This window comes from Talpa europaea (genome assembly GCF_964194135.1).
Source record: "Talpa europaea genome assembly, chromosome: 7".
Lineage (NCBI taxonomy): Eukaryota > Metazoa > Chordata > Mammalia > Eulipotyphla > Talpidae > Talpa > Talpa europaea.
In genome coordinates this window covers 121,211,659-121,231,929 of record NC_140074.1, presented here as the reverse complement: position 1 = coordinate 121,231,929, position 20,271 = coordinate 121,211,659, and the positions used below count along the sequence as shown (strand labels likewise).

The 20,271-nt window shown below is 39.8% G+C and overlaps 1 protein-coding gene across 1 annotated transcript in view; it reads left to right on the top strand.

Moving 5' to 3' along the window:
• BRCA1 (BRCA1 DNA repair associated) overlaps positions 1–20,271 on the top strand; it is a gene marked incomplete at its 5' end in the record, with an annotated part of 61,559 nt that overhangs the window by 18,848 nt on the left and 22,440 nt on the right. Inside the window, 6 exons of the mRNA XM_084238308.1 lie at positions 785–890; positions 2,582–2,627; positions 3,852–3,928; positions 4,781–4,897; positions 9,034–9,122; positions 13,943–14,114. Of these exons, the coding sequence (XP_084094434.1) occupies positions 785–890; positions 2,582–2,627; positions 3,852–3,928; positions 4,781–4,897; positions 9,034–9,122; positions 13,943–14,114 (607 nt within the window). The remainder of the gene's footprint in view (positions 1–784; positions 891–2,581; positions 2,628–3,851; positions 3,929–4,780; positions 4,898–9,033; positions 9,123–13,942; positions 14,115–20,271) is intronic.

Below are 20,271 nucleotides of genomic sequence, written 5' to 3'. Positions count from 1 at the left end.
GCTTATGTAAAATAGCCACAGGGTCACTGGTGGTTTTAAACTTGCTGATTTTTAAAATAATTGGTAATTATCCAGGCAGAAGGAAGTATCTTCTATTTTATTTCCTCTGAAAAGTTGCCAGAGGAAAAAAACAACAGTTTTTAACATTTCAGAATCACTTCAACTTAAAAGCTGAAGAAAGGCAATGATTTGCTTTGTTGTTACTTCTATGTATATGAATAATGGAGAGCTTAAAAAATAATAACTCATATGGTACCAGTATTCATTTCTCAGGAGATTTTGAAGGACTCAAAATGAAGGAAGCCTTCCTCAGAGTGATGTTGGGTTTTTAAATATTTTCTGTACTGTATTTCTTGGGAATGCTGGGTTTTTATTATTTTCATTTATCCTTTTTTAAAATTTATTTTATCTTAGTTGCCAACCTTATCAGATGTGATTGGAAATGTGCACTAATTGAATCTCATTCCCTTTATATACTATAATGTGTTATCTTCAAAATAGATTTTTTTTAATACTTTCAGAAAAATTGCACACAAAGTTTTGTAAACAGGAATTCTACAAAAATTTAAAACCCAGAGAGGGAAACCACGCATAACTCATACATTCAAACCACACATTACTCATACATTTTGATGTATAGATGACACTTTTCCTGGTGTCGTAAGTTTTAACTAATTGACTGTGGTCTATTTGTTTTATCCTCGTTCTTGAGTTTCTCTTCAAGGAAAAAAAAAGCACAGAACTAGTCAGCAATTAGTTGATCATTCTTTACTGTACTGCTTAGCAGGAATCCAGTCTTAGTGTACAACTCTCTGACCTTGGAATTGTGAGATCTCTGAGGACAAAGCAGCAGATACAGCCTCAGAAAAAGTCTGTCTACATTGAATTGGGTAAGAGTGTCCACTTTTCTTTACAATAGCCAAGATAAGGAAACAACACAAAATCCCCAAAATAGATGAATGGATCCAAAAGTTGTGGTATATTTATACAATGGAATATTAACGATCAAAAAAGACAAATTCATGCCATTTGCGGCAACATGGATGGAGCTGGAAGAATTGTGCTAGCTGAAATTAGTCAGAAGGAAAAAGATAAATACTGATGGTCTCACTTATATATGGGGTATAGAGAAACCAAACAAAAAGTCAAGAAAAAGTCAAAATTGGCAAGCTGACCATAGAACTGAGGCATACAGCAAAATACGGTATAGTAGGGGTAGGAAAACAGAGGAGAGATGAACACAAGGGAATACAGTGATGGTTCTCAGATGATGTAGTGGCAGGAAAACTAGGGGAACTACAATGATGTAAGAAAAAAAATTAATTAATAAAAAAGATGTATGATTTTCTAAGTTTAGATTAATAGCTGCCAAATTCTTTGTCTTGCAGTTTTATCCAAAACCAGTCATAATTTATAAATAAGGTAGGGAATATTGGGAAGTGAAAACAAAATAATTTTACTAGCCTTGTGGGGTGTTGTAAATAATGTGATAGATGTAGCTCTCACCCTGAAGAAGCATGCTTTTTAAAGAGCAAAATAAAAGCTATTTGGTTTTAAGTATGTGTAAATATACTTTGAAAAATGGAGAGTTGTAATAAGAAAAAACATGATGGGTTGTTTACAGCATTTAGAGGGATCTAAAGTAAACTCTACGAGACTAGAAAGACTTCCAAGAAATGCTGAGCTCAGTTAAACAGGTCTCCAATTTAATTGTCTTGCCTTTTAGAATATATTTATAGTTAGAGTGACTCTTAATGATGATGTATTTTACCATCATACTTAGCAGATTTTCTTGAAATTCCTTGTGTTTCTTTCCCTCAATTAAGATCAGAAGTTTCCAGACAATGTTGTGTCATAAAAGTAATCAAAACACTGTAATAGTTAATATTTTGAAGTGTTTTATTGGTATAACTCATTTATTTTTTTTTTTTTTTTTTTTTTTTTTTTATAGAGGCATGCTTTATTTATTTGTTTGCTGGTTTGTTTGTTTGTTTTGTTTATACATGCACTGGGTACAGTCAGAAGCACGGGAGGGTGAGAGAATTCACCAGAGCCAGAGCGGGGAGCAGAGCAGGCAGAAGGACCGAAGTACACTGCTGAGGGGAGCAGCGGGCGGCAGGAGAGGTCTGCACGCCATGTGGGACCCTCCTCTGGTGGCCGGGGAGCAGCCGGGGATCGAACCGGCGCCGCAGAGGCCGCGCGCAGTTTCGCAACCCAGCGCTCAACCGCTGCGCCACCGGGGAGGCCCTGGTATAACTCATTTAAGATGCATAAAAACTTCTGAGGTTGTTACTATTATTATACTTTTTACAGATGAGGAAATTAAGGCATAGAGAAATTAAGAAATTTTGCCAAGGTTGTAAAGCTTGTAAGTTCAGAGCAATGAGTCAAACCTAAGAAGTCTGGTGTCAGAGCCTGTACTGAAACCTGCATTTCTCTGTCGCGCTCATATTTGTCAGTATGTCTGCCATATATATGGGTACTCAATAAATATTTCTTGAATGAATATCTGTTTAGCAGCAAGTACAACTCTTGCAATAAAAGTCCTGTTTACTAATTTGTTATTGGGGGAATTTTTTAGGATCTGATTCTTCTGAAGATACAGTTAATAAAGCAAGTTACTGCAGGTGAGTTAAAAAGAGACTTTATCTATGAAGCTGGCCTTGTTGTGTTTAGATATTATTAAGAATTGGTATTGCTTTAGGTTAGAGTCATGCCATTGGAATCGTCCTTGAAGATCATCTACTTTAACCTCACTTATGGCGAAGAAAATAACCTTTTGGTTGTTTGATTTCTTAGTATTGTCTGAAAGTTTAATATAACAACTCTACACAGACTTGCTTGCAGTAGGTTCTCTGGCTTAGTTCCTCGTGTTCAGTAGTATTGACATAGTGATAAATTGTGATTGGTGAAAATATCAGAGGACTCCATGTTCAACTCTCCTTTGTTCCTTAATTCCATATAGCCCTCAGACTTTGCCTGTGTATATTAAACAGTAACCATTAGGAGTTATTTTTTTAAAGGTTTATTTATTTATACATATAATAGCTGGGGTACAGGCCAGAGATGCAGGGGTGAGAGGATTCACCAGAGACAGAGTAGGGAATAGAACAGGCAGATTGACCAAAGTACACTGCTAAGGGGAACAGCGGGCGAGTCAGGAGAGGTCTGCTGTGCCATGTGGGTTGCTCCCTGGCCGGCTGGGGGATCAAACTCCTGCTGCAGAGGCTGCGGATTGCTTCATAGTGCAGTGTTTAACCTCTTGTGCCACCAGAGAGGCCCAGGAGTTATTTCTTGACCCTAGAAAAGATCTCTGATGACTTGTCTGAACTATGATGGTTTCATTCCCAATCACATTTTGTTTTCAAGCAACTTTTCCCTAAACTCTCTTTTGGGAGGAAATGGGTATTAGCCTGAAAAGAATCACAGAAGGCAGTGTGACCTCTAGGTATATTCTTTGCCTTCTATTGGAATGTCTGCTCCATCCCAATATACCCTTTGTTTAGATAGCTTTTGCTCCTACCTTCTCATTAAACTATGCTTTTAAATTTTGTTGTTTATTTCTTACTATCTTTTGACTAATATTTGGCTGTCATTTAAATATTGACTCATTTGCATGGCCATGAAACAATGTTCTACACTACTTCTCTAATTTCCATGACCGTCAGTCTTTGATCATTCCATTTTGACTAGACACTAGTGAAAGAAAGAACAGATTTCAAAAAGTGAATCAGATGAGTCAACCTGCTGAAACTCCACCTAGAGGAACTAACATACTTGATGTTACTCATTTGATAGTTCTGTAAGCATGATTGGTGCGACTCACTAAGGCTTCTGTCTTTTCCCTATAGTATGGGAGACCACGAATTGTCACAAATTACCCCTCAAGGAGCCAGGGTGGAAGCCAGTGTGAATTCTGCAAAAAAGGGTAATGGCAAGTCTTCCCAAATTAACGGACACTGAAGAGAGCATGGGTACATGCAGCACTGTAATCACTTTATTGTGAAGGCCATTTGGGACATTTATAATTTACGTCTCTTGGCAGAATTAGCATATTGTTCAATCTGATATTTAAATGATACTAGATGGGTGTGATTATAATAGTTTCCTATGTAATTTGTTGTTGCCTTTTAATTGTGAATGTGTTTGCATACTGATTTGTAAGTATAGGGACTATGAATCTGAAGATAGAACAGAGCACTGTATATCTTATGCCCAATCTGCTTTTTTTTTTTTTTTAAAGATTTATTTATTTATGCATACATGAACTGGGGTACAAGCCAGAGATGTGGAGGGTGAGAGGATTCACCAGAGACAGAGTGGGAAACAGAACAGGCAGACTGACTGAAATACACTGCTGAGGGGAGCAGCGGGCGAGGCAGGAGAGGTCTGCTGCTCCATGTGGGTTGCTCCCTGGCCGGCCAGGGATCTAACTCGTGCTGCAGAGGCTCCAGATTGCTTCATAGTGCGGTGCTTAACCCCTTGCGCCACCAGGGAGGCCCCCAATCTGCTTTTAATTCACTGTTTAGGGGCCAGGGAAATTGGAGGTGTGGTTTATAAAAAGGGAGAATTCCAAAATTATGATTTCAGTGTGAAGATAGACTAGAGAAATTGTAATTAAGTGAAAGAGTATGTGCTACATCATTAGTATATTTGTACTTTATGAGGTTAGTTTCACTAAAAGTTTCACTAAAAGTTGATTCATTTCCACCCCCAAGTTGTATTCATATCTTTTCATGGTAATTCAGTTTTCAAACACCTTATTTTTGTTTACTTTCAGGTGCTTGTGAGTTTTCTGAGAAGGATTTAACCAATATCGAACATCATCAATCCAGTAATAAAGATTTCACCACCACTGAGAGGCATGCAACTGAGAAGCATCCAGAAAAGTATCAGGGTATTTCTGTTTCAAACTTGCATGCAAAACCATGTGGCACAAATACTCATGCCAGCTTATTACAACATGAGAACAGCAGTTTATTACTCACTGAAGACAGAATGAATGTAGAAAAGGCTGAATTCTGTAACAAAAGCAAACAGCCTGACTTAGCAAGGAGCCAACAGAACAGATGGGCTGAAAGTAAAGAAACATGTAATGATAGGCAGACTCCCAGCACAGAGAAAAGGGTAGGCCTGACTGCTGATCCCACGTGTGGGAGAAAAGAACCGAATAAGCAGAATCCTCCATGCTCTGACAGCCCCAGAAATTCCCAAGGTGTTGCCTGGATAACACTGAACAGTAGCATTCAGAAAGTTAATGAGTGGTTTTCCAGAGGTGATGAAATGTTAACTTCTGATGACTCATGTGATGGGGGGTCCGAATCCAATGTTGAAATGACTGGTGCAGTAGAAGTTCCAAATGCAGTGGATGGATTTTCTGGTTCTTCAGAGAAAATAGACTTAATGGCCAGTGATCCTCCTGCTTTAATGTGCAAAAGTGAAAGAGTATACACTAAACCAGTAGAAAGTAATATTGAAGATAAGATATTTGGGAAAACCTATCGGAGGAAAACAAGCCTCCCCAATTTGAGCCATGTGACTGAAGGTTTAATTAGAGCGACGTCTGCCACAGAACCTCAGATAGCTCAAGAGCGTCCCTTCACAAATAAATTAAAACGTAAAAGGAGAACTACACCAGGCTTTTGTCCTGAGGATTTTATCAAGAAAGTAGATTTGGTAGTTGTTCAGAACACTCCTGAAAAGATAAGTGAGAGACCTGACCAAATGGATCAGAATGGCCAAGTGGTGGGTATTACTTATAATGCTCATGGGAATGAAACAAAACGTGATTATGCTCAAAAAGAGAAAAGTGCTAAGCTGACCAACTCACCAGAAAAAGAATCTTTCAGCATTAAAGCTGAACCCATAAGTAGCAGTATAAGCAATATGGAACTAGAATTAAATAGCCATACTTCAAAAGCACCTAAGAAGAACCGGCTGAGAAGGAAATCCTCTACAAAGCATATTCATGCACTCGAACTAGTGGTCAAAAGAAATCCAAGCCCTCCTAATCATACAGAACTACAAATTGATAGCTGTTCTAGCAATGAAGAGATGAAGGGAAAAAATTCCAGCCAAATGCCAGTAAGACACATCAAAAGGCTTCAACTTATGGAAGAGAAAGACCCTGCAACTGGAGCCAAGAGTAACAAGCCAAAAGAACAAATTAAAAGATTTGCCAGTGACACTTTGCCAGAACTAAATTCAACAAACATACCTGGTTTTCTTAGCAATAGTTCAAGTTCTAATAAACCTGAAGAGTTTTCCACTCCTAGCCTTCAAAGAGAAGAACTAGAAGAGAACCTCAGAACAAATCAAGTGTCTGATAGTACCAAAGATCTGCTATTTAGTGGACAAAGAAGTTTGCAAACTGAAAGATCTGAAGAGAGTACCAATATTTCATTGGTACCTGAGACTGATTTTGGCAGTCAGGATAGTATCTCACTACTGGAAACTGATATCCTAGGGAAGGCAAAAAAAGCACCAAATCAGTGCTCAAGTCTGTGTACAACAATTGAAAATGCCAAGGAATTTATTCATAGTTGTTCTAAAGATACTAGAAATGATGCACAGGGTTATAAGGATCCACTGAGATACGAAGTTAGCCATACTCAGGAGACAAGCATAGAAATAGAAGAGAATGAACTTGATACGCAGTATTTACAGACCACCTTCAAAGTTTCAAAGCGTCAATCATTTGCTCTGTCTTCAAATCCAGGGAATTCAGAAAAGAAATATCCCCCAGACTCTACCCCTTCCAGGCCCTTAAGGAGACAAAATCCAAAATTCGCTCTGGAATGTGAACTGAAAGAAGAAAATCAGGGAAAGAAAGAGTCTGAAACCGAGCATGTGCAGGCAGTACATACATTTGCAGACTTTACTTTGGCTTATCAGAAAGATAAGCCATGTGATTCTGCCAAATGTAGCGTAAAAGGAGTCTCTAGGCTTTGTCAGTCATCTCAGTTCAAAGGCAATGAAACAGAAATCATTATTGCAAATAAACATTTAATTTTACAAAACCCATATCTTATACCACCACTTTCTCCCGTTAGGTCATCTGTTAAAGCTACATATAAGAAAAACCTGACAGAGGAAAAGTTTGAGGAACATTCATGGTCACCCAAAAGAGCAACAGGAAATGGGAGTGTCATTCAAAGTACAGTGAGCATGGTTAGCCAAAATAACAATAGAGAAAACACTTTTAAAGAAGTAAGCTCAAGTAGTATTAATGAAGTAGGTTCCAGTACTAATGAAGCTGGCTCTAGTGTTAATGAAGTAGGTTCCAGTGGTGAAAATATTCAAGCTGAACTAGGTAGAAGCAGAGGACCTAAGTTAAATGCCATGCTAAGATCAGGTCTTATGCAACCTGAAGTCTATAAGCAAAGTCTTCCTATAAGTACTTGTAAACATCCTGAAACTGAAAGACAAGAAGATGAAGGCATAGTTCAGGTTGTTAATACAGATTTCTCTCCATGTCTGATTTCAGATGACCTAGAACAACCTATAGAAAATAGTCATGCTTCTCAGGTTTGTTCTGAGACGCCTGAGGACCTGTTAAATGACAAAATAAAGGAAAATGATAACAGCTTTGCTGACAGTGGCATTAAGGAAAGATCTGCTGTTTTTAGCAAAAGTTTCCAGAAAGAATTCAGAAGCCCTAGCCTTTTAGACCATACATGTTTGGCTCAGGACCATGGAAGAGGGAAATTGGAGTCCCCAGAAGAGGATATGTCTAGTGAGGATGAAGAGCTTCCCTGCTTCCAACACTTAGTATTTGGTAATGTAGCCAATATACCTTCTCAGTCTCCCAGAGATCCTGCCACAGGGGGTTTATCTACAAAAACAGAAGAGAGCCTAATGTCATTGAAGAATACTCATGGCAGTAACCAAGTTACATTGGCAAAGGCATCCCAGAAACATCACCTTAATGAAGAAGGAAAATTTTCCAGTAGCTTATTTTCTTCACAGTGCAGTGTATTAGAAGACTTGAATGCTAATACAAGCTCTCTGGATCCTTTCTCAATGTTTGATCCTCCCTCCAAACAATCGAGGCATCAGTCTGAAAATGAAGAAGTTCTGAGTGATAGGGAGTTGGCTTCAGATGATGATGAAAGGGAAACTGACCTGGAAGAAGATAATTACCAAGAAGAGCAGAGTATGGATTCAAACTTAGGTATTGCCATCAGGTTTTTGTGTTTGTCCCAGTCTAGTCTATAGAAATTTGCTAAATGTTTAATGCCTTTTGGGGAGCATATTCTATGAGTTTCCAATATGATTAAAGTAACTGCTTCCTTTGCTTCTAGATGGAGTAAAAGTACTGAATTGTAAACCTTGGAAGTAGGATACAGATTACATAGATGGAAGCTAAAAGGTTACAGTATTTTGGGCCTCCCTGGTGATTCAGGGGTTAAAGTCTCAGCGCTGTCAAGCTATCCCAGCCACTGTGGCATGAATTCCATCGCCACCAGGGAGCTAACCCACATGGTGCAGCAGACTTCTCATCTCTCCTGTCTTGCCTGCTGCTCCCCTCAGCAGTGTATTTCACTGTTCACCTGTAATGCTCCCCACTATATGTCTCTGGTGAATCTTTTCACCCACTCCTGCACTTCTGGCGTAGACCCCAGTTCTTGTATGCATAAATAATAAAATAAATATTTTTTTTAAAAGTTACAGTATTTCAAGATCTTTCTGTATTGAGACTAGTAAGTCCTGTTCCACTGGTGTCTACCAATTCTGACTGAATGACTAGTTCTCTTCAGTCTCATATATACATTAATTCATCAAAGTGTAACCACTGGGGCCAAACACAAAATTAACTAAAGCTTTAAACATGTTTCTCCTAAGGTGCTTATCCTTGAAAGTCCTTTGCCAGCAGGAATATCTTCTCTGTTAGAATGAGATTTAATGTGCTGATTGGTAGTGGACTTGCTTCTGATTTTTGTTAGGATTTCTCAGAGGAAGTCTGAGTGTCCCAATACAAGGAATGTAATCATATTTGCTCTGTTTTTACATCTGAATCTCTTATCATTTAAGGTGAAGCAGCATCTGTGTATGTGAATGAAACAAGTCTCTCTGAAGATGGTTCAAGACTGTCCTCTCAGAGCGATATTTTAACCACTCAGGTAAAAATCTTGCATAACTGTGTGCACGGTGCTCTCTGCATTCAGTAGTGTGCACTGAAATTCTTTTTTTGTTTTTTAAGATTTATTTTTATTTATGCATACAAGAGCTGGGGTACAGGCCAGAGGTGCAGACAGAGCGGGGAACAGAACAGGCAGATTGACCGAAGTACACTGCTGAGGGAGCTGCGGGCAAGTCAGGAGAGGTCTACTTCGCCATCTGGGTTGCTCCCTGGCCACCCAGGGATCGAACTTGTGCTGCAGTGGCTGCAGATTGCTTCATAGATTGTGTCTTAACCCCTTGCACCACCAGGGAGGCCCTGCACTAACATTCTTACATTCACTTAGATCATCTCTAGAGTTGGTGTAACTGTTGTCTGTGGTACTTTGTCTCCTCAAATTATTGGATTGTAAGCTTCCTGATGGAACTCATGCTACTTTTTATTTCATATACACAAGCTAACTCACTGCAGAACACTGAATACTAAATTTAATAAATAAGTTAAACCTTCAGAAGTCTCTTGCCCTAAAGCAAAAACATGTATGAAAACACTTCTGTATCAAAGAGCGGGGTCTGTTTATTCTCAGTACCAAATTAGAGTCTGCAAGTTTCTTTTCTTATCTGAGATTTTCTAGCCTTTCACTCTTTTGTGGATTTTTTTTCCTTTTTTAATCCAGTAGTTGTTTGTTCTTTAGTGTTTATGTCATCTTTTCTCTGAGTGAGAAAAAAGAAAGTACACAGTTTTACTTCTTGTATCTGGTGGTCAAGGCCAATATTTTGTTACTTACGAAGGAAGTAATAGCTTTGTCACTTGTACAATGTTTGGTAAAGTGAATATTTTGAATGGTTTCCTAGAAAAATTATCACAGCATTTCAAAATTTGCATCTTCTTCACAAAACCTGGCTCTGTCTGCTAATTTTTATTTTGTAATGTGGCACCAAAATTTTCCAAGTCTCATAGAATTCAGGCTCATCTCAGCTTATTTTTTCAGACTAGCACACAATAATTGCTAGTGGTAAAACTGGTAGACGTTCTTTAGCTGGCTGGTGACTCTAGGCAATTTGATTACCTTCTCTGAACTTAAGTATGCATTCTTAAAATGAAGGTATTTGAACTGTATTTTAAATCTTTATTTTTAATGTCTAATACTTTACATTATTATAAATTACAAAATTGTATTAAGTTGCATATTTTTTTTTTAAAGATTTATTTTTATTTATTTATACAAGCACTGGGTACAGTCAGAAGCACGGGAGGGTGAGAGAATTCACCAGAGCCAGAGCGGGGAGCAGAGCAGGCAGAAGGACCGAAGTACACTGCTGAGGGGAGCAGCGGGCGGCAGGAGAAGTCTGTGCGCCATGTGGGACCCTCCTCCGGTGGCCGGGGAGCAGCCAGGGATCGAACCTGCGCTTCAGAGGCTGCGGGCAGCTTTGCAACCCAGCGCTCAACCGCTGCGCCACCGGGGAGGCCCTTAAGTTGCATATTTTATAAAATATATTTATTTCACCTGCCATGCTCTAATAAGTTAGTCTTGTTACGAAGACAATCATTTTGTCATTGCTTCTTTTTCTCATTTAAACTTTAAATATGCCTTTAGCTGCCAGCAAGTGAGTGACAATTTTTTTTTTAATTTCCTGGAGTTCCAGAATAGTTAAATCTGAGAAAAGTCAAATAGTGTTGTTACATTACATGCATACATCATTGAAGACTTAGAAAATACAAATGAACAGAAGCCATTTGTGTATCAAGTTTGAAAACATTACGTGAATCAGACACCAAAAGACAGATACTGTGTGAACTAGTGAAGGGGTCATCTTTTTGATAGTAGGAGAGTATTTTTGGTGGAGACTTATAAAGTAGGCATTCAAACTGGCCTTGAAAGATGAGAAGAATTAGGCCTCCCCTGGTGGCGCAGCAGTTGAGCGCTGGGCTGCGAAGGTGCCTGCAGCCACCGTGAGGGTCCCACATGGCGCGCAGACCTCTCCTGCCGCGTCCACTACTCCCCTCAGCAGTGTATCTCATCTGTCTGCCTGCTCTGCTCCCCGCTCTGGCTCTGGTGAATTCTCTCACCCTCCCGCACTTCTGACTGTACCCAGTGCTTGTATAAATAAATAAATAAATATTTTTAAAAAAAAAAGAAAGAAAGATGAGAAGAATTTTTCCAGGTAGAGGAGAAAGGAGACAGCAATTGAGGCAGACACAGAGGCATGAAATGCCCAGAAAGTACAAAGTTGTCCTGGGTGGTGTGTGAAAGGTCTTTTTAATGTTCTGTTTAGGAATTTGGACTTTATCTTGAGGGACATAGTAATAATTATATAGTGTTCAGATAGCACTGACTTATTTTTCAAGTAGTCTTGTACCTTATAGAGGAAAGATGATAAATGTGGCTTTTAGGGAATTTCCACAATAATATTAAAATATTAAAAGTAGAGATCAGAGTTAGCATAGTGGGAATAGAAGAGTAGGGCAAATTTGAGAATCACTTAAGAATTAGAATGAGGGCCTCCCTGGTGGCGCAGCAGTTGAGCACTGGGTTGCGAAGCTGCCCGCAGCCTCTGCAGAGCGGGTTCAGTCCTCAGCTGCCGGGCGAGGATCCCACACGGCGCGCAGACCTCTCCTGCCGCCCACTGCTCCACTCAGCGGTGTACTTCAGTCCTTCTGCCTGTTCTGCTCCCTGCTTTAGCTCTGGTGAATTCTCTCACCCTCCCGCGCTTCTGACTGTACCCAGTTCTTGTATAAGTAAATAAATAAAAAAACAAACAAAAACCCACAAAAACTATTAAAAAAAAAAAGAATTAGAACGAAGGGGCCTCCCCAGTGGATCAGTGTGTTGAGTACAGCACTGTAAAGCTATCTGCAGCCTCTGCAGCGCGGGTTCAATTTCCGGCCAGCCAGGGAGATTCCCAGATGGTGCGGCAGACCTCTCCTGTTGCGCCCGCTGCTCCCCTCAGCAGTGCTTTCGGCCTGTCTGCCTGTCCTGCTCCCTGCTCTGTCTCTGGTGAATCCTCTCACCCTCCTGCGCTTCTGGCCTGTACCCCAGCTATTGTATAAATAAAAAATAAATCTAAAAAAAAAAAAAAAAAGAATTAGAATGAAGACTTAGAAACTAATTTGGTTTTGATCTCCCAAATGTATTTGACCACTTGCCTATAGGAGAATTTGTCTACATTATAAGGTAACTCCTTTGAGAAAACCCAAAGGAAATTTACCTAACTACAATCCCCGTTACTATTTTTTTTCTCACTACTAACCTACTTAAGGTAGTAACAGCTTCTGAAGTTTATCTGTTATCTGTGTGTGGTTCATTCCGGATTTACTGAGGCCAGCCCTTGACTCAAGCTTGATCAGTGATGAAACTACTCACAAGCACCACGTGGTGGCAATGGCGCTGCTGCAGACATTGTCAGTGAAACAGTCTCAGGGTAGCAGTGAAAGCCTTTGTGAAGCTGGGAATACATTTTCTGATCATAAAACCTCCTGAAAACTATGAACTCAGTGTAGCAGGAGAAAGTAGATGGCTTGTTTTCAGTAGAGGGCAAAATCATTTTCAAGGCTTAAGAAGAAACAGAGGGTGAAACAATCTGTTTGTCCCTGGGGTTTGCTCATGGCCATTGATGTATATTTAGAAATGTATATTTAGGGGCCTCCCTGGTGGTGCAGCGGTTGAGCGCTGGGTTGCGAAGCCGCCCGCAGCTTCTGCAGCGCCGGTTCGATCCCCGGCTGCTCCCCGGCCACCGGAGGAGGGTCCCGGCATGGCGCGCAGACCTCTCCTGCCGCCCGCTGCTCCCCTCAGCAGTGTACTTCGGTCCTTCTGCCTGCTCTGCTCCCGGCTCTGGCTCTGGCGAATTCTCTCACCCTCCCGTGCTTCTGACTGTACACAGTGCTTGTATAAATAAATAAATAAAAACAAATCTTTAAAAAAAAAAAAAGAAATGTATATTTAGAAATCTCCTTACTTACCAAATTCTTTGCTTACCAAAAATCTTAGACTTAGCAGATATCTTCATGAAATGGAGTAATAAACATCAGGTGACCCATAAACAAGAAGAGCTCATTATCTTGAATCGAAAACAGTAACTGCCCTTACAGGGTTTTCTCCAGGAATTTTCTATTGGATTCTTCCCTCTGGCAGGTCCTCCTCTATAATGAGCTCCAGGTACCCTGTCCCATTCTAGAATACAGCATTATGAGGACTCTACTCCCAGCAGTAGGACACCATGGCAAGTAATAGATGGTCAACAAATGTTTGTTGAATGAACCAATATATACGTTAATGAATTAGCTCTGTGCTCTACCTGCTAGAAACTAAAAGTTCGGAGGATCCCAAGCCAGTAATCAAAGCAGGATTACTGACTGTGTTGTTCTATAACACCATAGGAAGGAGACATTCTTAACATTACCTCATTCTAAAAATCACACATTTTTGTATGACTAATCCAAATCTCTTAAAAGAGTACCACTATACCAAATCTTTGGAGACACAGCCTGTGTAAAATGTTACCAAAATCGTGCTAATTTTAAATACCAAAAGTACTTAAGTACCTTGATTCTTTTTTCACTTCCTAGCTTTATTAAAACCAAAATCAAAGGGCTGTCACAATACAGCAAGTCTATTTGGGAGAGTTTAAGGATTTTTCCTCCTCCTAACTTCATTCTAAAATAATTTCATGGGCATTTATTGCATGAATATGGTTGGATTAAAAGGTGATCAACCAGAACTCATAATTCCATAGTAGGTGATTTCAGTTCCCATGCAAAAATTAATTGGTGTGACATATTCTTCCTCTGTAACTTTCTTGGTATCACTTCTTGTTTTTGTAGCAGAGGGATACCATGCAGGATAACCTGATAAAGCTCCAGCAGGAAATGGCTGAACTGGAAGCTGTGTTGGAGCAGCATGGGAGTCAGCCTTCTACCAGCTCCCCATCCCTCACAGCCGACTCTTGTGCCCCTGAGGACCTGCTAAATCTGGAACAAAACACAGCAGAGAAAGGTTTGTAATATTGGCCAAACTTAAGCAAAATTCTTCCCTTTGCCAAGCCTCTATTTCCTTCTGAAAAGTGTGGACCAAGCTTCAACACTTTATGATCTTTGCTTAGCATGTATTTACTGAGTCACTTGTGGATAATTTTAGAGCCTTGGTTTGAGTCCCAGCTCACAAATAATATACCATTCAGAAAGACCCAAGATAGTCATTCAGTGTCATTGTCTGACTGAGTCATCCGCAATGAGGAGATGTTACGGGGAGCCCATAAGAAGCTGAAAAAGCCAAATGGGGTGGGGGATTGGGAATAGTTTACTCCATAATTTTAGAAAGCTTATAAAAAACCACTCAGACATATTCCTTATAACACTGGTATCACAAAGCTTCTTCGATGTAATTACTGATTTATAGGGAGAGGTGTTCTACAATTCAGGAACTGTGCTTCGATACACAGAAAAATCAATTTTGAAGGTGCTTTAACATAATATAATAGTTATCAACAAGGCCATATGGAGAGAAGGGGAACTTGTCAGAGGGAACTTGCTATAAGAAGTGAGCTTTGATTTGAGGAATAACATGGCTTAAATAAAGGAAAGTGAGGTGAGATTTTGAGTTTTTAATTGGAAAGGGCCTTATGATATACAACACAATAGGCAGGTTTTTAAATAGTGGCAAATACTTAGACACCGAAACAAGAGGCTAGACACAGGCATGGGTTCCAGAATGGCAGGTGATGCTTAGGAATAAGCAGGTGTGGTAAGTCCTGCCAATGTCCTTCACTATGATCAGTGATACCCAAATAACTTAGTGTTAAAACCCCTTCCATGTCACTCTCTGCCCGAGTCCTCCAGAGGGCCTGAGGGCCTTCCTTTGAGTTTTCCTAAGAACCCATGTCTTAATTATTCAGTGTGGTGACCTTGGCCCCAGAACATGCCTTCCAGTATTTTTATCTTCAGGAGAAACAGTAGTTCCTTCATTGGGGAATGGAGATATTAAACACAAAGATGAGACAGCAAATTTACACGGCTGTTCACAGCCTCTAAAGTGCGGGTTCGATCCCAGCCAGCCACGCCGGGGAGATACCCACATGGTGTGGCAGATCTCTCCTATCTCACCCGCTGCTTCCCTCAGCAGTGTATTTCAGTCAGTCTGCTTGTTCTGCTACCCACTCTGTCTCTGGTGAATCCTCTCACCCTCCCGCATATCTGGCCTGTACCCTGGTTCTTGTATGTATAAAAAAATAAATATTTTTTTAAAAAAGAATATAACATTAATTTTTAAAAAAATTTTTTTTGAAAATAAAATTTCAATGGAATATAATATATTAAAAACCCCTGATAAGGGAATGTTTTAAAGGGTCCTGCCTTACTTACTGTTCTAGTATTTGGCCTCTGGGTCTCTGGAGTTATGAAATATAGATTAAGAAAAAAAAAAGACTGGTAATGTTTTGCACTGAGGTTTTTAGGCTGTTATTGACTTCTAATTTAGATTAATTTATTTTCTTCATAGCTTGAGCCCCATTATAATGGAAAAGCAACTCATAGGCTGAATGTTGGGTGTGGAGATAGAATAACTGGTTTTGGTGCTTGTGTCTTCCTCCCTTTTTTCCCCTTTAAATCCTTTCCAATTGTTTATCTCCAGGATGACTCCTTACTGACTGCGTATTACTTCTCATCAATGATCACCCTATATTTGGGGGGAGTTGATACCTCTATTAAAAAGTTGTATATGCCCAGCTGAAAGAAAAACCTGATTCATGGTTAAATTCTCTTTACTTTCAGCAGCTTATAGCTCCAGGCAGAATACTTGTGTTCCTAGAAACTTACAGATCCAGAAAAGATGAGCATAAAGGAAATTATAAATAATGCATTTGAGGATTAACTCAGGAAATCAATGATTATTTTCCCCAGGCTTCCCAGTGTGTCCCCCCCCCCCCCAAGAAGAAAGGCAGTTTAATTAATATAGTCTGTTGCTTACAATTTTCTGCTTCCCTTTATGAATTTTCACTTTTGTAATAAAAGCTCAAAAATCGTAATCATCAATGACTTTCTAATGGGTACAAGGCATTTATAATATTTCAAATATTTGTCCTTGCTTTTTAAATATTTCTGCCTTTAAGCCACTTTGTAGAAAACAGTGGCACGATAATGCTTTTGGAGGAATTAATAAATAAAAAGGATGTACTAACATGCCAGAACTTTGCCCTGGGTCTGTTTTGTGTCTTTTCCCTTCTCATGCCATTTTTTTTTTTTTAATTTTTTTTTATAGAGGCATGTTTTATTTATTTATTTATTTTATTTGTTTGTTTATACATGCACTGGGTACAGTCAGAAGCTTGGGAGGGTGAGAGAATTCACCAGAGCCAGAGCGGGGAGCAGAAGTACACTGCTAAGGGGAGCAGCGGGCGGCAGGAGAGGTCTGCGTGCCATGTGGGACCCTCCTCTGGAGGCCGGGGAGCAGCCGGGGATTGAACCGGCGCCGCAGAGGCCGCGGGCAGCTTCGCAACCCAGTGCTCAACTGCTGCGCCACCGGGGAGGCCCTTCTCATGCCATTTTTATCATTAGTTCAGTGTGTTACTCCAAGGCCCCTTATCAGTCAACACCTTGGTTTTTTGGTGTTTTTTTTAAATAATTGAAAATATAAAGCAAAATGTCACCTGTTTTTTCCTTTCTCATCTGATGCATCCTTGTTTCCCTACACATGCAAAAGCTCAAACCCCCATCCTTTATAGTCTTTATTGTGGAAGTGATGGGATGGAAAATGATATATGCTTTATGGTTTCCACTACTTTCTCTTTCCTATTATCTAAGGGTATTTAAGTATAATTTAGTTTGCTGTAGAGATAAAAATTCATTTTCTATCCTTGTTTCCTTATCATTCAGGGCCAAAAAATATAAATATATGTTTTTTTCAACCTTGTCTCAGCTGGGTACCTCTTTATCCAGACTTAAAGTGTTCACTACTAATTTATTGTCACTACTAATTTTTTAGTTACTAGTTCCATTTGGTGCTGCATCACCTGTTTATAAAATTCTTTCTGATATACTTATTTAAAAACCAATTTGGGGCCTCCCCGGTGGCGCAGCTGTTGAGCGCTGGGTTGCGAAGCTGCCCGCGGCCTCGGCGGCGCCGGTTCGATCCCCGGCTGCTCCCCGGCCACCGGAGGAGGGTCCCACATGGCGCGCAGACCTCTCCTGCCGCCCGCTGCTCCCCTCAGCAGTGTGCTTCGGTCCTTCTGCCTGCTCTGCTCCCCGCTCTGGCTCTGGTGAATTCTCTCGCCCTTCTGACTGTACCCAGTGCTTGTATAAATAAATAAATAAATAAATAAATAAATAAATAAATAAATCTTTAAAAAAAAAAAAAAACCAATTTGATTGTCGCAGATTGCTGCTTTTGAAAAAAATCGATATCCTCTCTTGAACTATCACCATCAGGACAAAGCAATAAAGTAGATATCTTTGTTTTCTCTTTCCATTTAAAGCAGTATTAACCTTAGAGAAAAGTAGTGAATATCCTATGAGCCAGAATCCAGAGAGCCTTTCTGCCAACAAGTTTCAAGTATCCTTGGATAAAGAACCAGAAATAGAAAGGTAAGAAGTAATAAATATCAAGTTGTGGCATCTAAGTTATACCTTCACTTACATTGAAATCTTATGTTAAATTTTTCCCACCATACTTTCTCTAGTTTTTTGTTACAACCATTTGTAACCTCTCTTTGCCCAAAGACCATCTATAAGCTTTTAGGACTTATACTACAACATGAAAAATGTACAGTAGATCTGTCCCTTCTAAACGTGGGGGTAAAATATAGAACTAAAACCTAAACAATCCTGAAGGCTTATGGTCCACTTCTCCGATACAGCACTTGCTCTAATTGAAGTTTTTGCCTTTCTAGAAAAAATTTAGCTGTTGATTTGCCTCAGGAAATATTCAAAATGTCTTTCAGGGATATTTGTTCAGATCACTATTGAGTAATATAGCGTAGCACTTCATATTTTCAAAAATATTTTACCTACTTTCTCATTTGACCTTTACATTCTGTGAAGGTTAAAGAACAACTCCTGGCCTATTATATTTGATAGTTCAGGAAAGAGCCACAGAGCCATTGGAGTCACACATCTCACTACTCTAGGAAGGAAAAGGAAGTCATGGAGTTCCTGTGCCTTCCTGGGAATAGTGACCTGTTATCAATAATCTAATTACACTGTCTTTTCCAAACCTATTGGGCTGTCTGAAGAAGCTGGGGTACTGCACTATGTCTATGACAGAATGAAAAGATCCGGCCTCCACAGGCACTAAACCCAGGTTTAGAGGGTTTCATCGCCATGCTTTAATCAACTGAACTAACCACCCGCTTAATATTCAGACTAAATATTCCTGCTCCTACTCCCCCTGCCCAGTGTAACCTATAGAGACTTCTGTTAAAGAGCCTGCACATTGATTGGACTTCCTCTATTAGACTATTTGAGAGCAGCAATTCAGGTTTTGCTCATCTTTAATCCACAGGACCTAGCTCTTTAGTGCCTGACTCATACTAAACACCCAATAATTGTTTTAATTAATTAGCTCATCTCTGAGGTCCTTTAAATCTGTCGATGAGTATCTCATTCAGCAAAGTCCTGTACACCTGGACAAACAGAGGAATTACTTGCTGTATATTACGTTTTTCTAACTATATTTTATAGCTGGCTTTTTTAAAATAAAATGACATTAAACATTGAAAAAGCAGGAGGTAGAGGGCCTCCCCTGGTGGCACAGCAGTTGAGCGCTGGACTGCGAAGCTGCCCGCAGCCTCTGCAGCGCCGGTTCGATCCCCGGCCACCAGCAAGGGTCCCACATGGCGCGACAGACCTCTCCTGCTGCACCCGCTGCTCCCCTCAGCGGTGTGTTTCATCGGTCTGCCTGTTCTGTTCCCCGCTCTGGCTCTGGTGAATTCTCTCGCCCTCCTGTGCTTCTGACTGTATCCAGTACAAATAAATAAATAAATCTTTTAAAAAAAGGAAAAAAAGAAAAAAAAAAGAAAAAGCAGGAGGTAGAAATGATTCTATAAATTTTGCTAAAAGTGGAAAGAAAGAATGAATATAAAGATGTCAAAATTAATCAATTTTCTTTTTCCATGAGAGATCTGGTTCTAATGCCTCCATTTGGATGCAGATGCAGTAGTGAATAGAATTTGAATGAGTGGCAGGAGATAATTTGGTGAAAATTGCTGACATGCTTTTAAACATCTAGGAGATATACTGCCTCGGACCAGACCCTAAGGGGAGATGTCGTACGTTAGCCCTGACAAGTTGGCAGACAGTATAAAGCCAGACTTCTAAGGCGTCACTTGGGTTCCTTTTTGCTAATCATTCCTGACCTCCTATAGTGAGCTGTTTTAGCCAGGCTTTGGCTGACCAGGAAGTATGATGAGCCAAGCTGTGATGATGGTTTTCTCCTCTCACCCTTCTTTCTAGGTCTTCCCCTTCTCAGTATGTGCGCAGCCCCTCAAGAATTCTTCAGAGCAGGCATTGCCCATCTCAAAAGGAAGTCACTAACATTGATGTGGAGGAGCAACCACTGACAAAGTCTGAGGGCCAAGATTTAAGGGAGCAGTCTAATTTGCCAAGACAAGATCTAGGTAATATTTCATCTGCTGTGGTGGAGGAAGCACTTTTATACTACTCCGAATTCTATCTAAAGAGATCCTAGTTAATCACCTTTCTGATGTACAAGTTTTATGAATGCATCTGATATGCTTAAGCCTATTTTAGAAAAATCGCTTGAATGTTAATCTAAGTTTACTTGAAAATTATTGCAGCTGTTAATCTATATTGGTTTAGCTCTAACAGTTTTGAAGATGAAAAAAAATCTCTGTGCTCTGAATATTTTAATTCAACTGTTAGGGGTCCTAGAATTCAGTTTTAGAACGTGCCCGTTATTGAGAAATGAGGTCAATCTCTGAAGCATTTTATGAATTAATGAGTATAAAATGCCTTATAAGTCACTTTAAACAACTGGTGTGTTTTATGGCTTGTAAACCAAAGTTTTAATCAGTAAAAGTTTTAATGTTCTTTTTTTTTTTTTTAATAGAGGCATGTTTATTTATTTATTTATGTTTGTTTGTTTTTGTTTATACATGCACTGGGTACAGTCAGAAGCGCGGGAGGGCGAGAGAATTCACCAG